Source organism: Alexandromys fortis, unplaced genomic scaffold (assembly GCF_014885135.2).
Source record: "Alexandromys fortis isolate MF-2015 unplaced genomic scaffold, M_Fortis_MF-2015_v1.1 scaffold_94, whole genome shotgun sequence".
NCBI classification, from domain to species: domain Eukaryota; kingdom Metazoa; phylum Chordata; class Mammalia; order Rodentia; family Cricetidae; genus Alexandromys; species Alexandromys fortis.
The window spans coordinates 5,906,795-5,920,146 of record NW_026067979.1 but is presented as its reverse complement, the minus strand read 5'-3'; the positions used below and the strand labels follow the sequence as shown (position 1 = coordinate 5,920,146).

Here is a 13,352-nt window from a genome sequence, read left to right as displayed (position 1 = left end):
TTTCACTTACACAGGAATAAGCATGCAGATGATAAAATGTAAAAAGTCACCATCTAAGCTGATCATGGTGGCGCATGCTTTTAATTCCAGCACACAGGCAGAGGCAGACAGATCTCCGAGTTCGAGGCCAGCCTGGTCTACAGTTCTGGGACAGCCAGGGCTAAAAAAGCACCATCTGATGGTCTCCTAGACAACAGCATTTATCCCCACAGCAGTCTGTGATCCTCAAGATACAGATGAGGATGATGTGACCAGGGAGGTAAAGGCGCTGGTAGGAGGCAGCAGAGGCAGACCCTGAAGTAGGCTGCGAGGCTGCCAGCTAGGTGAGCCTTGGACCAGTACAGAGGACCAACACGGCCAGGCAGATCCCTTTGAACTCTGGGCCCAAGACTCCTACGTTTGACTCACAGGGACCCTGAAGCTTGAGGCTCCTGAAGACAAGTTCTCTCCCTTCCTTCCCCTCTGGACACAAAGGTAGGGATGGGAATCCCAGACATTCCAGGGAGAGCTGGTTATCACCGGAAGGAAGGGAGGAGGGAGGAGGAAGTAAAAGGAGGACTCTGGCTTCATTGTTCCAACCGGAAGGTAAGAGAGGAGAGCAGGGAGAGAGTGGAGTAGACGGATGGGGGTCTGCTGGAGAGGACTGGAGGCAGGATAGAGCCATGACCACCACCACCACCAGAAGCCAACCAACGCTACAGCTCACTTATTGTCTGGCAGGCACTATGCCAACTCTTGTTGAATCCTTAAAAGAACCATTTAACAGATGAGGAAACCGAGGCACAGGGCAAGTAATGCCATTTGCATAAGATCTCATGGCTCTCTGGCACTCGAACTCAAATCCATGCACCATCAAAGTCTTCCCTCGCCATCACGGTGCCACCATGCCGACTTTGGAATAGACCCGCTTAGCTTCACATCTTGGTCCCAATCACGTGATGCTGTCTGTGACCTCTGGCAATCACTTCAAGTTGTCTGTGCCTCAGCTGACTCACCTTTGAATGTCAGTAACAGCTCCAATGGTCATATGCATGAGGCTTTGGCACATTGGACAGTACAAAGTGGTTAATACATGGTGGCACCCTCTGACACCAGAAAATGCTGAACTCCAGTGGCTATCACAACAATGCACATTCCCATCTAAAAACAAGGAGATCTGTCCTCCCCCTATTTTTAATTTAGAAGGGCTAGCCGGTCCTTCAGTTTCAAAGGCATCAAGCATACCATTCCAGGAGTGTAGGTTGGGCAAACAGTATAGACCTCCTCCATCCTCCATGAGGCCTGCTTGTTGTGAATATTCAAGGCTCATTTGATATGAGTCCTAGTCCCCTAGATAAGGTTTGTAACTTCAAAGGTTAGAACCCCATGCTTGGGGATAGAGAGGAAGGGAGGGGTTGTGGGGTGGCAGCTTCTGGTGTGTCCTGTGCTTGCATACCTTTAGCCACTCCTCTGCCTGCTCCCTGCTCTGCAGAGCCAGCACCAACACCTCTGTGGCCCCCTGGGAGAAGCGCAGCTCATGTCGCTTGTGCCGGCTGTCCTTGGGCACGTAGACAACGGTGCAGGCATCTAGCGCCAGCCTCAGATGCGGCTGCCGGTCCTTGGAGCTTTTGTAACACTGCACAGGGAGGGGGGGGGGGGGGCAGAGCTTCCTGTAGTAGAGGGGGGGTGGGGTAAGGCCCTCACACACAAGAGTAGATTCCTCCCTCGGGCCCAACTGTGAGCGATGCCTCACAGCGAGAAGCTGGAGAGGGGGTCTCTGGGAATCTTCCAGCACAGCTGTCCATGAGGAAAAGGCAGATTATAGCACAATACTAGGAAGACCATGTGGGCTGAAGAACCAGAGAACAAATAGGTTGGCTTGGGAGGATGCCAGCTGAAAGGGCTGCGTGGCAGAATGTTAGGAGTGGATCCCAGCAGGTACCAGTGCTGACCTTGGGAAGGCAGGCTTTCGCACAGGAAGGCCAACCTTAACCTTGACACCAGACTCTGACAATAATGCCACAAAAGGGATCTGTAAGTAGATAAAGTGGCTGGGAGAGGCATTTCTTTCAGTAGGGGTATATACTGGTAAGGTGTCTACACTCCTATAAATAACTCCTAACCTACGCCCCTTTAAACAATCCTAAGAATGCACACAGGTTTTTACACACACACACACACACACACACACACACACACACACACACCACACAGAGTGAGTGGGGGAGGGATAGTTTGATGTTAAGCTACCCCTGTGTTACTAGAATAAACTGGTAATTGTCCTATGTTTTTATAAGCATCTAGTTCTGTTTGCCAGTGTTTCATTTAGATCCTTCAACTAGGTTATAAAAGAAATCAGACTATGAATTTTCTTGTTTCATTTATTTATTACGGGGAGACGGAGGCATGTGTGCCACAGTAAATATGTAGTAGCCAGAGACAACTTGCTAGACTTGGTTCCCAACCTCCACCAGGTGGGTTTCAGGGGTTAAGCTCAGGTCATCAGGCTTGGTAACAAATACCCTTACCCACTGAGTTGTGTTACCTGTTTTTTAAGTTTTTAGCACATAAACACGGGTTTCACTATGAATGGCATTTCCATACATGTCTCGATTTTGACTATCGTCAGCCTTCTGCTACCCTCTCATTCCATTCCAGCTAACCCCCTTCCACTGCCCGGCTTGTACGGGAGAATTATTAAAGGGTTCCCTTTGGAGTTGGGCTGAGACTGGTTGTCTTCTCAGGTCACTCTGTATCCTCTGGGCTGGAGGGCCTGGCAGCAGCCGGCAGTGGAGCAAAATACAGAAAGGGAGGTGAAGGAGTGGAAACAGGTGAGTGGTAACGTGCACCTTTAATCCCAGCACTCAGGAGGCAGAGGCAGGTGGGTCTCTGTGAGTTCGAGGCCAGCCTGGTCTACAGAGTAAGTTCCAGGACAGCTACGGTTACACAGAGACAACCTGTCTTAAAAAAACCAAACCAAACAAAAAGAGCTGGAAACATGCCTATCATGACCCTTGGACTGGCCCTGGCCTGCAGTCAGTTTTCACTGCTCAGGGTGAGAAAAGGTTTCAAAGCCATGTGTTGAGCATGGCATGGCTTGCAGACAGAGTAAAACATGAGAGAGAGAGAGAGAGAGAGAGAGAGAGAGAGAGAGAGAGAGAGAGAGAGAGAGAGAGAGAGAGATATCAGCTATATCTTTTCCCACAGTTATGTTCATTTTTCCTACTCTGGGTTTCTCTGTGTAGCTCTGGCTGGAACTCGCTCTCTCCAGTCATCATGAAGGAGAACCACTCATTCTTTTGCTCCGCGTGCATGTGCTGGAGCTTGATGTACCATCCCCAAGGGTCTGTGCAGAGACCACTCACAGCCTCAGGCACACCCACAGGTCTCCAAGGAGGCACTCACCAGTAGCTGCTCCTCCTTGATGACAGTCAGCTGCTTGGCCCACTGCCCAAAGCGCTTTTTCCGAAGCAGGAAGGCACATATCCGGCAGTCCCTAACCAGGTGTATGGAGGCCTCCTCCGAGGGCCACTGGTGCCTGGGCCGCTGCCCCTTCTCTTCCTCCTCCTCCTCATCGTAGGACTCGTAGGAGCTACTCATGGCGTCAGAGTCATTGTCTGTGGGTGTCGCAGGAAAGGACCCTCAGTCCCCGTGCCCCTTCTAACCCTGGCAGGCAGCCTGCTCTGGGCCCGAGCTACAGGGGGCAGAGGAAGGACAAGGATGGACTAGAGGCCTGACTCAAAAGCTTTGCTTTGGAGCGGCCTCTGGGACCGCATCTTGGTGATTTCACTTCTTGGAGTTCCTCACCACCATGTAGTCATGATATATACCAGATGCTGCTTCATCTGGTGCCTTGGACCCCGTGGCATGGACAATGTCTAGCTAAGTGTCTTCTACCAGTAAGTGCTTGGTAAACTTCTGTTACTGCCCTGACCTCATCACCACCCACGGCCATTGTCTCAGACCACCCTCCCAATCCAAATCCCTGGGACTCATAAGGAAACTGAACTTGCCTAAGATCAGCCATCGAGAATTAGATCAGGGAAAGACTCAAGTGACTCCCCATTCCAGTGTTTTTTCTTTTTTCCCCCACTGAACCCACCGAGAGCAAGGGCTTTGGGACCTGTTTAGTGATCACAGTCTGGTAAGGGGATGTGGGTGTGTGCATGCCGAGGGCCAGCTCTTTGGGAGGACAGCTGCGTGAGCAGCTGCCTGGTACGTACAGGAGTTCTTCATCTCTCCATTCAGCCTCGTGCTGGGGTAGCTGCTGTCCGCGTCCTCATAGTACCCACCCACAATCGACTGGGCTGGGCTGCAGCCATCTGTGGGGGTGTTCGAAAGAGTTGAGCTTGTAGACGTATGGGTAGAATCCAGGGCTGGGCTGGGCAAGTCCCAGGGACAGAGAGTGGGGACTCAGGACAGCCTCAGCCTGAGTCGGGGGCTCTACTTCTGCACCTGGTCTGCGGTGGATCCTCATTTAACCCTCCATACCCGTCACAACAAACTGCTTTGCTGGGCCTTGCCAGACCTCCAGGTCTATGTTCATCCTATTCTCTCTGCCTTCCTATGTTTTTATTAGAGAATCACTCCCCACCCTTCAAGGCCCAGCTCAAAGATGTTTTCGCTCATTGCCCAATGGCACCGAGTATGTGTGAATGTCCTTGTCATAGCTCTGGTCTCGGTATTGCAGGGCATAGGGGATCTGCTGCAAGAAAGGAGGCTTGGTTTCATTTCACACTCCGGGCAGCAGGCCCCACAGAGATTGCTAGTGGCTGAGGCTGGATCAGAACTGAGCCGGATGCCTTCATTCAGCCAGGCTGGCTCACGCTCTCATCACACGGTTCTTCAGAGCGCTGGCTCTGGGTTCGTCCTGTCCATCTGTTTCCTGAGGAAAGGTGTACTGAAGTCCCTAGCTACTGGGATACTCAGCTCACTCCCAAGCGAGTCTCAGAGCCCGCCTTTGCCTCTCTGAGGTCGACATGTTGGCATCACGGTGTGCAAGGTGGGCCGGAGGAGTTGGGGGAGTGGGGTATGTGGGGGCAAAACGAACACCATGGCTGGACACTGTGTATGAGAGAGGAGGGATGCTCTCGTTGGCTTGGTGGCAGGCTCTCTCCTGACCGGGTCCATGGTCTTCCTGAGGCCTTCCCTTCCAGCCTTCCCAGGAGGGGGCGTCTCTACCCTATATGAAGAAAGTAAACTCTGGGAAGCTTAGGGAGCCTCTTTCTGCCAGGGCGCTTGACATGCAACTTGGGTCCCTGCAAGTACCTTGTCCCTTCCTTCTTCCTTTGCCCTTAGTGAACCAGATAGCAAAAGTTGCCTGCTTCACCTCTGTGATAGGAATCTGGAGACTCATAGCCTGAAGAGGGCCACAGATCACTTGGTCCAACCTCTCCACAGGCAAAAGGTATAAACACGGTCAATGTCATCAGCTGATGGACAGATGAACCGGATGTGGCAGGTCCTTAGAGAAGAGTTATCAGCCGTTCTGATGCACACTCCTACATGGACAGATCCTGAAAATGCTGCGCTAAGTGAAAGATGTCAATCTAGAAAGGTCATGTGTCAGATGATTCCCTTTCGATGAAAAGTCCAGGATAGGCAAAGCCGTATTGCCAGAAACGGCAGAGGCTGGGGACACTGGGGGAGGAGAAGCAGTGGCTGAGGAGGGATTGCTTCATGATCCAGTTTCTTTTGGGGGCGATGAAAACGCTTGGGGACTAGACAGAAGTGGCGGCTGTGTAACGCTAAATGCACGCCACACCAGGGACGGACACTTTTCAAAATAGCGGGACAGACAGCTAATCTTCTATTTTATCACCTTTGCCCATGGGAAAATATAAACAGTACAAAAGAGTGTGAATAGAAGAACATTTTCCCTTTACCCAGATTTACTTATTTCCTGCCTTCCTCCTTTTCTTCCTTCCCTCCTTCACTGTCTTCTATTGAGAAGGGGCCTCAAACTCCTGGGCTCAAGCAATCTTCCTGCCTCAGGTGCGTAGTAGCTGGTGTTTTAGTGAATGACATCAAACTGACTTAAATGAGTATTCTCAAATTACACATCACATTTACCTATCGTTATTATTTATTTTGCACAAGAACTCTGCCACTGAGCTATCTGCCCAGTGCCCCACCTGGACTTTTATTCATTTCCCATAGGAAAATCCTGTTACGAGTTTCTTGCACATCCTAGAAAAATTGCGAAAACCAGTGCGTGAGTGAGAATATCCTGTTAGAAAAAGCAAACAAATGTAACGGTGTTCTGCAGAGCCTTCTGTGCTTGGTTTTCTTCCACGGCTGGGTTATTCACATGGTCATAAACACGTGAGTTTGTCGTTTCTCACGGGGCAGACCTGTTTCATTTGCAGTTTGGCGGGTGGAGAATATTCTGCCGTGCTGTGGGACAGCAAGGAAGTGGAACACCAGCCTTACCAGCTACAAACCCAGCTGCGCATGCTTGGGCATCTAAAGCCAGTTTCCCTGTACACTGTCAAGTCCTCATCGGGTCCTTATGCAAAGGGAGGGCCACCTGCTGCCCACTGGGGAAGTCAGTGGGAGAACAAGGACTAATGGCTAATTTAAGAGATTTTTCTAAGGTTATTTTCTAAGGTGTAAGGTAAAAGTACACGCACAGAATTCTTTGGTACATATTTATGTATAAATTATATATATGCTATTTGCAAGCATTATGCTATAAGTAGATCATAACAAATATAAAATATTAATAGTTTTTAAAAAGGTGGTTGAACTATATATAAATACCAAGCCTCTCCTATTTCTGCCTGTACCACTGTGTGACTCCCTGGGGCTGGAGGCTGAACCATGAAGCTTGGTTTAGGCCATGGGCCACATCCTATGATGTCCTGACTTGGTAACACGATCATCCATATGTATACGCAGAAGGAAAACCATGACACTGCAGGGTGAAGGGGCGAGGGAGGGGGAAGCAGGACTGACAGCTGTCACTTATGTCCTGCACTCTCTTACGAATGGAGCTATCGCCTCCTTGTTTGGAGGATGGAGGGCAGAGATCCTCAGAAGACAGGGGTCCGCCTCAAGTCACAGAACTGAGACTAGAAGCCAAGCCCCTGGCCATGCCATTGGTCCCATGGTCTGAAGCTCAGGGCAGCTCATCCCAGAGAAGGGCAACAGAGCTGGGCAGGCAGTGGCTTATCTTGCTGCTTCTCAAGGAGGGAATTCTGTAAGCCATGAGGGGCCCAGAACTTACTGTGTGAGCTGATGTACTCGGGGGACTTGCCGGGCCCCAGGGGAAAGGCTTCTTCATAGTAATCCTCAGGGGGAGGCTTGTTGGGCAGTGGTGGAGGCACGTCGGCTGTCTGCAGGGGAACAAATAAGGCCTGTGAAGTAAGGCAGCTGTGAACATGGCAGAGGGGAACAGGTTGGGAGGAGGGAGGGAGGGAGGGAGAGAGACTGGTTGCCAGGAGGCCAGGGTTCCAAGGATGCAGTCTGAATGTGAAGCTCTAAGCTGTTCTTTTGTGTATTGAGGTCTCAACATGTAGCCCAGGCTGGCCCTGAGCTGCAATGCTCCCATCTCTGCCTCCTACGTGCTGGGATTACAGCGTGGGATGCTGTACCTGGCGCAGCCATAACATCTACTAGACTCAGAGCTGGCAACCGGAGAGCCCGTTTGTGCTGTTCTGTTTCTGTAAATTCTGCAAGCATCGGAGCGCCTTTGTAACGTCCAAGAGTTTTGCAAATTGCCCCGAGTGGCTGTTGTGTTTTGAGTGGGCGCACCCACAGTGCTCCAACATTAGTGTAAGCTCTGCCACCACACGAGGAGCAATAAATAGAACAAGTAAACACGGGGCATATAATTGAGGGAGCAGTGAAATCTGGGGTCAGGAAGCCTCAGCTTTTCAGCTCAGCACGTTCTTTTACTCGCTGCGGGACACTGGGCGCACCACCTAACCCTCTCCCTAAGCCTTATCTGTAAAATGGGGACAACACATCTGGTTACCGTATGTATGTAAAGAGCATAGCGAATTAACAACTAGTACCTGTCATGGAGGTGATGAGGCTCAGAGTCTGTGTGACAAGCAAAGCTTGTCTCTAACTCTGTAGTCCCGAGGCTGGGAACACTGGAACAAATCCTTTACTTTGTAGGTGTGAAAAAACTCAGATTCCCTCGTTAGTCAGGGCCAGGACTTACACTTCTCGGAGACGGGCTCTTGGTTGGCTCAGGGCTGGCTCCCTTGCTGGGTTGTTCCCCATCATCCGACATATCCCGAAGGTCACCCAGGTCACAGTCTACAGAGAAAACCAAGGTGGCAGAGGAGAAAGATGGCTGGGCTTGGAGTCTGGAGGCCTGCCTGTGAAGCCAGGCCCTTCTTCCTCCATCCTTAGCAACCTGCACAAGCAGCTGAATAGAGTGTGCCCTGGGCTTCTTCCGTAGGTCGGCTGTGCTAATCTGTCTTGCCTGGCTTCCAGACAGAAGTCACCGTAGAACATCTTTGTGGGGTGCTTTGGAGGTCTTTGAGAATATGACACGGAGGAATGGGGGGCTCCTGTATATGTATGGGGCTCCTACGTCTCTCTGATGTACAGGGACTGTCGTCTCAAAACTCCTAGACCATACATCTCTCCTTAGATAAACAGCGCTTTCTTTCTAGGATGGCTGCACTGTTCCTTCTCTCTAACAAGCCAAGCTGGTTGCTCTCAGGCTCACACACCCACTCTCCCCTGGTCATAGTTCCTACTTTCTGCTGAGTTGCTGGGCCCCTCAGCCAGGCTCAGGGGCCACAACTGATGGATGGCAGTGGCTGCAAGGGAACCTCTGTGCTGTGCTGTTTGGCCTGCACATTCGCTCCTTCAAGCTTGGGGTAGGTCTCCAACTACAGACGGAGGCTTTCAGAGCTACCCGGGCTCAGGGTGAAAGTCAAGAGCAGCACAAGGGGGACCCGGTGTGTGCGTGTGTGTGTGTGTGTGTGTGTGTGTGTGTGTGTGTGTGTGTGTGTGTTCTTGGCTAAGGTCAGGAGAGGGAACTTACCAAATTCTTCAAAGAGAGACTCCACAAAGCTGGGACCCGAGTGCAGGTCTGCAGTATTCACATACAGGAAGGAGACTTCCTTTGCTGAGGGAGGAGGACACACCAGTGAGGAGAGAAGGCTACCTCACCTCTTTCTAGATTTTTTTGCACGGCCACTGTGATTGCGATCTCTGCCTCCACACACAAGGGTATCCAGAAGTCTAGGCTGCTACAGGCCAGCTCAGGGTCAGCAAGGAAAAACGGCTCCAGTGAGGAGGAAGCTTCGTCCCTGCCTCCCCATCCCCACCCCAATGATCTTGTGAGGCAACAGGTGACATTCTGTTTGAGGAGAGTATGACTCAGAGTTACCTCATCCTTCAGGCTCCCGGAGTCTTGCAAGGATGGGGTACAGTTTGTGAGTTATGAAGAGAAAGTATGCCGTCTGCTGACTTGCAAGTATCTCCGAGAGGCTGAGGCAAACTGCTAGGTAGGCAGTGAGGCACACATACACACTTTTAGAGGGGGCAAGCACAAAGTTTGTGAGAACTGTTTAACCTGTGGGGATGTGTGTGTCAGAGAGCATACAGGAGTGTATGTCTATGTGCAACTACATGTTGTACACACACGTATACATTACAGTGTAGCCATAGCATATGCTTATATGTGTATGTATGCATGGTATATGTTAGTGCTTATCTTGTGTAATGTGTGGTGTATACAGCGTGTTACGTGTGAGAGCGTTGTGCTGTGAATAGATCATGTGTGGTAAATATATGAACACGCATGTGTGAGTCTGTGGAGGGCTGGGGATGGAGGAGGACACACAGGACAACTGAGACTACAGTGGAGGGGCGGGGCCTGGGTCACAGCCTGGCACCTTCTGCACTCGGAGGCTTAGACATCCCTTACACAGGCTCCGCGGTGAATGGTACCATTGCTGTCTATGTTAAGTGGGACTCCTCGGGGCTGACCTGGGAGGGGCTGCAGGTTCTGCAGGATGGAGGCCACGGCCATCTTCTTCTCCAGGGTGCTGTCACTGAGGTACTCATGGTCCAGGAGGCTCAGGAGTCCGGTGAGCTCTGGGATGAGCTGCTCCAGCACTGGGGAGGGAAAGTCAGGCCCTGAGTTAAGATCTTGTCCCTGTCCACTGAAGGCCAGGACAGCAGGGGCCAGAAGGCAGTGCCTTGTTTACCACAGAGACACAGACAGGGCTTCCACACAGCTGTCCCATAGCTCGTCCCCAACCTCTCTGGGGAGGGCCCTGCTCAAAACCCAGTGGCTTTCCTCCAGCCTTCCTACTCAGCCTTAGACCTCAGATGGCCTTGGCCTGCAGATTGACTGGGCCTCCATGTTGGCACATCTGAGCCCAGGCCACCCTGGGCAGGAGCAGGATGGCTTTCCTTTGCCTCAGCCTGATTTGCAGACACAGGAGCTCCGAACGTATCTCAGCCGGAGTCCCCAGCTGCCCAGAACACAGGCAGGAAGGAAGCCTTCCTGCTTCATCCATTCATAGGCTTCAATCTCTAGAACCTTCTGTTTCCTGTGTCAGAGCCAAACGAAGCATTAACCCTTCCTACTCCATAGCCTGAACTGGCACTGCTGTTCTTTCTGCCCGTACATGGGTGCATCTCGAGCCTAAGTGTGCATAGGAATCATAGGGATCCTTGCCAAAATGCAGATTCTGGTTCAGGAGGTCTGGGGTGGGAGCTGAGATTCCGGGTTTCTGACAAGTTCCCCAGGTCAGAGACCCCAGCGACTTACAAGATCTCAGAGCGGAGAGTCCTTTAAAGGCGGGAGCATGCCAAGACCATTATGTCATCGGCATTTCTCTGTCCCATATAGGACTTCTTTTGCCTTATGGACAATGGTCAGCTTCATAACAGCTGTAACACATCCCTGCTTTATGACAGACACATGGTAGCTTGTGTCGAGCAGTGATTATGCGTTGTGCGAACAAGCCTTTATCTTCTATCATCTGACCCTCAGATCATTATTGGCCCCATTATATAAAGAATGAAATGAAGACGCGAAGAAGTTACATACAAATAGCTACGAGGAGTCTCCACCGACTCCTCGCCCCGTTTGCTTAGCCAGGGGACCATACTGCCTTAAGAGTCTTATTTGAACCTACCAACAATTTTGAGGTAGATGTCAGGATCACCTCACATTTTAGGTAAAGAACTAAGATAGAGAGGCCACCGAGAAGCACCTAGAAGAGCTTGGACTCTCAGGTCTGTGAGTTTATAGTTTAGATCCACTGGGCAAGGAGGCGCTGATGTGACTATGCAAAGGCTCGGATCCTAGGAGGATCATCACTCTAGCGACCCTGGGCCAGAGCACTAGGCTTCAGTCTGGGGTTGTGGGGGCTTTCTACAGGTTACCTAACTTCCCAGTGATTCAGTTTCTTCCTCTCTAATCAGGCAAACCGTAACACACCTCACAGGGGACTGTGAAGGGTTTTTTTACAGCACGCCTCAGGCATTCTTTGCTGCCCCTGAATTCACCCTACTCATGTTGGGTGTACAAAAGGCTTCCCAAGTGTGGGCTAACCTAGGTGCCTCACTTTCTAAGAGTCTAGGCTGCAGCCTGCTCCACAGAGTGCTTCATGCTGGCCTTTGTTTCAAAGAGGCATCGTTTGCACAGTGGCACTGTTGAGGACAGGGAGTGATGCCATCTCTCTGTGGCAACGTAGGCATTAACCTAAAGCTGGAGCAAATAAACCAAGGGTGACAATCCAGATGAGATGACTGCCTCAGGAGCATTCCAGCCACTGGCATTGTGGGAGCTACCTTCGGAGCACTTTCTAACTCACCCCCACAGGCTGCTCTGAGTAGTCTGATGGGAGGACCCATTTTCCAGGATGCACGCTGAGGCTGAGCAGAGTCGAAGGACCTGCACAGCTTCAAAGGAGTGGAGCTCACTGCTTCCCAGCTGTGGACTCCCAAGGCTGCAGAGAAGGAGACTTGCTGTCCCCAGGGCCCAAGTCCCTGGTGCCCCAGAGGGAAGGGTCTGGATGGGGTAGGAGCTCCTGTCTTTAGAGCAGGAACCATTTAAAGTTTTGCTGCAGCCAAAGGAATCATGGACCTCGCTGGACCTCAGGGATGCATGGATTTCAGTTAAGATGATCTCAAAATATTTGTAGGACATATATGTCAAGCTGGTTGCTCTGGGGATTAGAGAAAATAAAGAGGATATTGTCCCAGCAGGCTTTCTCTTTTCTCTTTGTGTCTGTCTGTCTGTCTCTACACACACACACACACACACACACACACACACACACACACACGCACACACGCACACACGTGCACACGCGTGCTGATATTCACATCCATACCTAACCACTCACAGGGATATGCTCATAGTGTATAAACACAACAGTGTAGCCTGTTCCCCTACTCTTGCACCCTAGGGGTACTGGGCAGAACAGCCTTATACCAAGCATTCTGATTTTATTTTTGGTCTCAAAATTCTTTTATACTTTTAGAAATTCTTCAGGTCCCAAGAAGCTCCCATTTGCAGTAGGTTGCGCCTATCAGTGCTGCATAACAAGAGGGTGGTCCACCACAAAGACACACATGCATCCCAGCAGCCTTCAGAGCTGACATCTTTACGTGCCCCTAGACCTCCAGACACTGTACCTGCACACTTATGCAGAAGGAGCATGAGGAAGGCACACTGCATGTTAGTGCTATGTTGAAACACTTTTGACCCAGGCTTGGCAGTGCACCCCTGAAGTTCCAGCATGGGGGAAGCCCGAGGCAAGGGGGTAGCTTGAGACCAGGGAGCTAGAGACCAGCCTGAAATCACAGTGAGATCCCCACAAACAACAAAAAGGCAATGAAAAAGTAGCTTTGATCTTGTGGTCCCCTTGAAAATATTTTGGGATCCCCAGGTGTTTCTACTCCCCAGGCAAGTGCCCAGCGGCAGGATCAGCCTGGCTTCTCCAGAAGCCGTACTTATATTTATTGCCCTGCATGCAGCTTGGTTGCCCTTTCTATAGGAACAACTAGGTTCTGAGGGAATTCTCTGAGGTTATCACAGCGGCTTTAGTACCAAGCTCTGCAAGGCAATTTGGTCTTTGACAGGATCACACATGCAAAGCCTTGACTTCTAAGTATCCTGTCTCCCCCATTGGGAATTAAATTCAGGGCACCTGGACGTGTTAGGAAAAGTGCCCTCCCACTGAGCTGAAGGACTGATTACTGAACAGACAGGGGTCACTATAATCCAACTAGACTGAGGAGAAGGAGGAGCTAAGGGAGAAGATGACGCAGAGCATGCAGACACAATGCTTTCTGCCTCCCAGAGAGAAAACTCGGCTTGCAGTCAATGAACAAGACTTGTCCTCGAGGCTGAGCAGTCACCTTGTGCTGGGCAGGTGGTTAGA

General features: G+C 51.0%; 1 protein-coding gene across 1 annotated transcript in view; it reads right to left on the bottom strand.

The window, feature by feature from the left end:
• The window catches only part of Afap1l1 (actin filament associated protein 1 like 1), a 53,928-nt gene that overhangs the window by 19,836 nt on the left and 20,740 nt on the right, over positions 1–13,352 (bottom strand). Inside the window, exons 2-8 of the mRNA XM_050157911.1 lie at positions 9,937–10,065; positions 8,987–9,070; positions 8,150–8,247; positions 7,208–7,316; positions 4,203–4,301; positions 3,385–3,596; positions 1,436–1,615 (exon numbers count right to left, since the gene is read on the bottom strand). Of these exons, the coding sequence (XP_050013868.1) occupies positions 1,436–1,615; positions 3,385–3,596; positions 4,203–4,301; positions 7,208–7,316; positions 8,150–8,247; positions 8,987–9,070; positions 9,937–10,065 (911 nt within the window). The remainder of the gene's footprint in view (positions 1–1,435; positions 1,616–3,384; positions 3,597–4,202; positions 4,302–7,207; positions 7,317–8,149; positions 8,248–8,986; positions 9,071–9,936; positions 10,066–13,352) is intronic.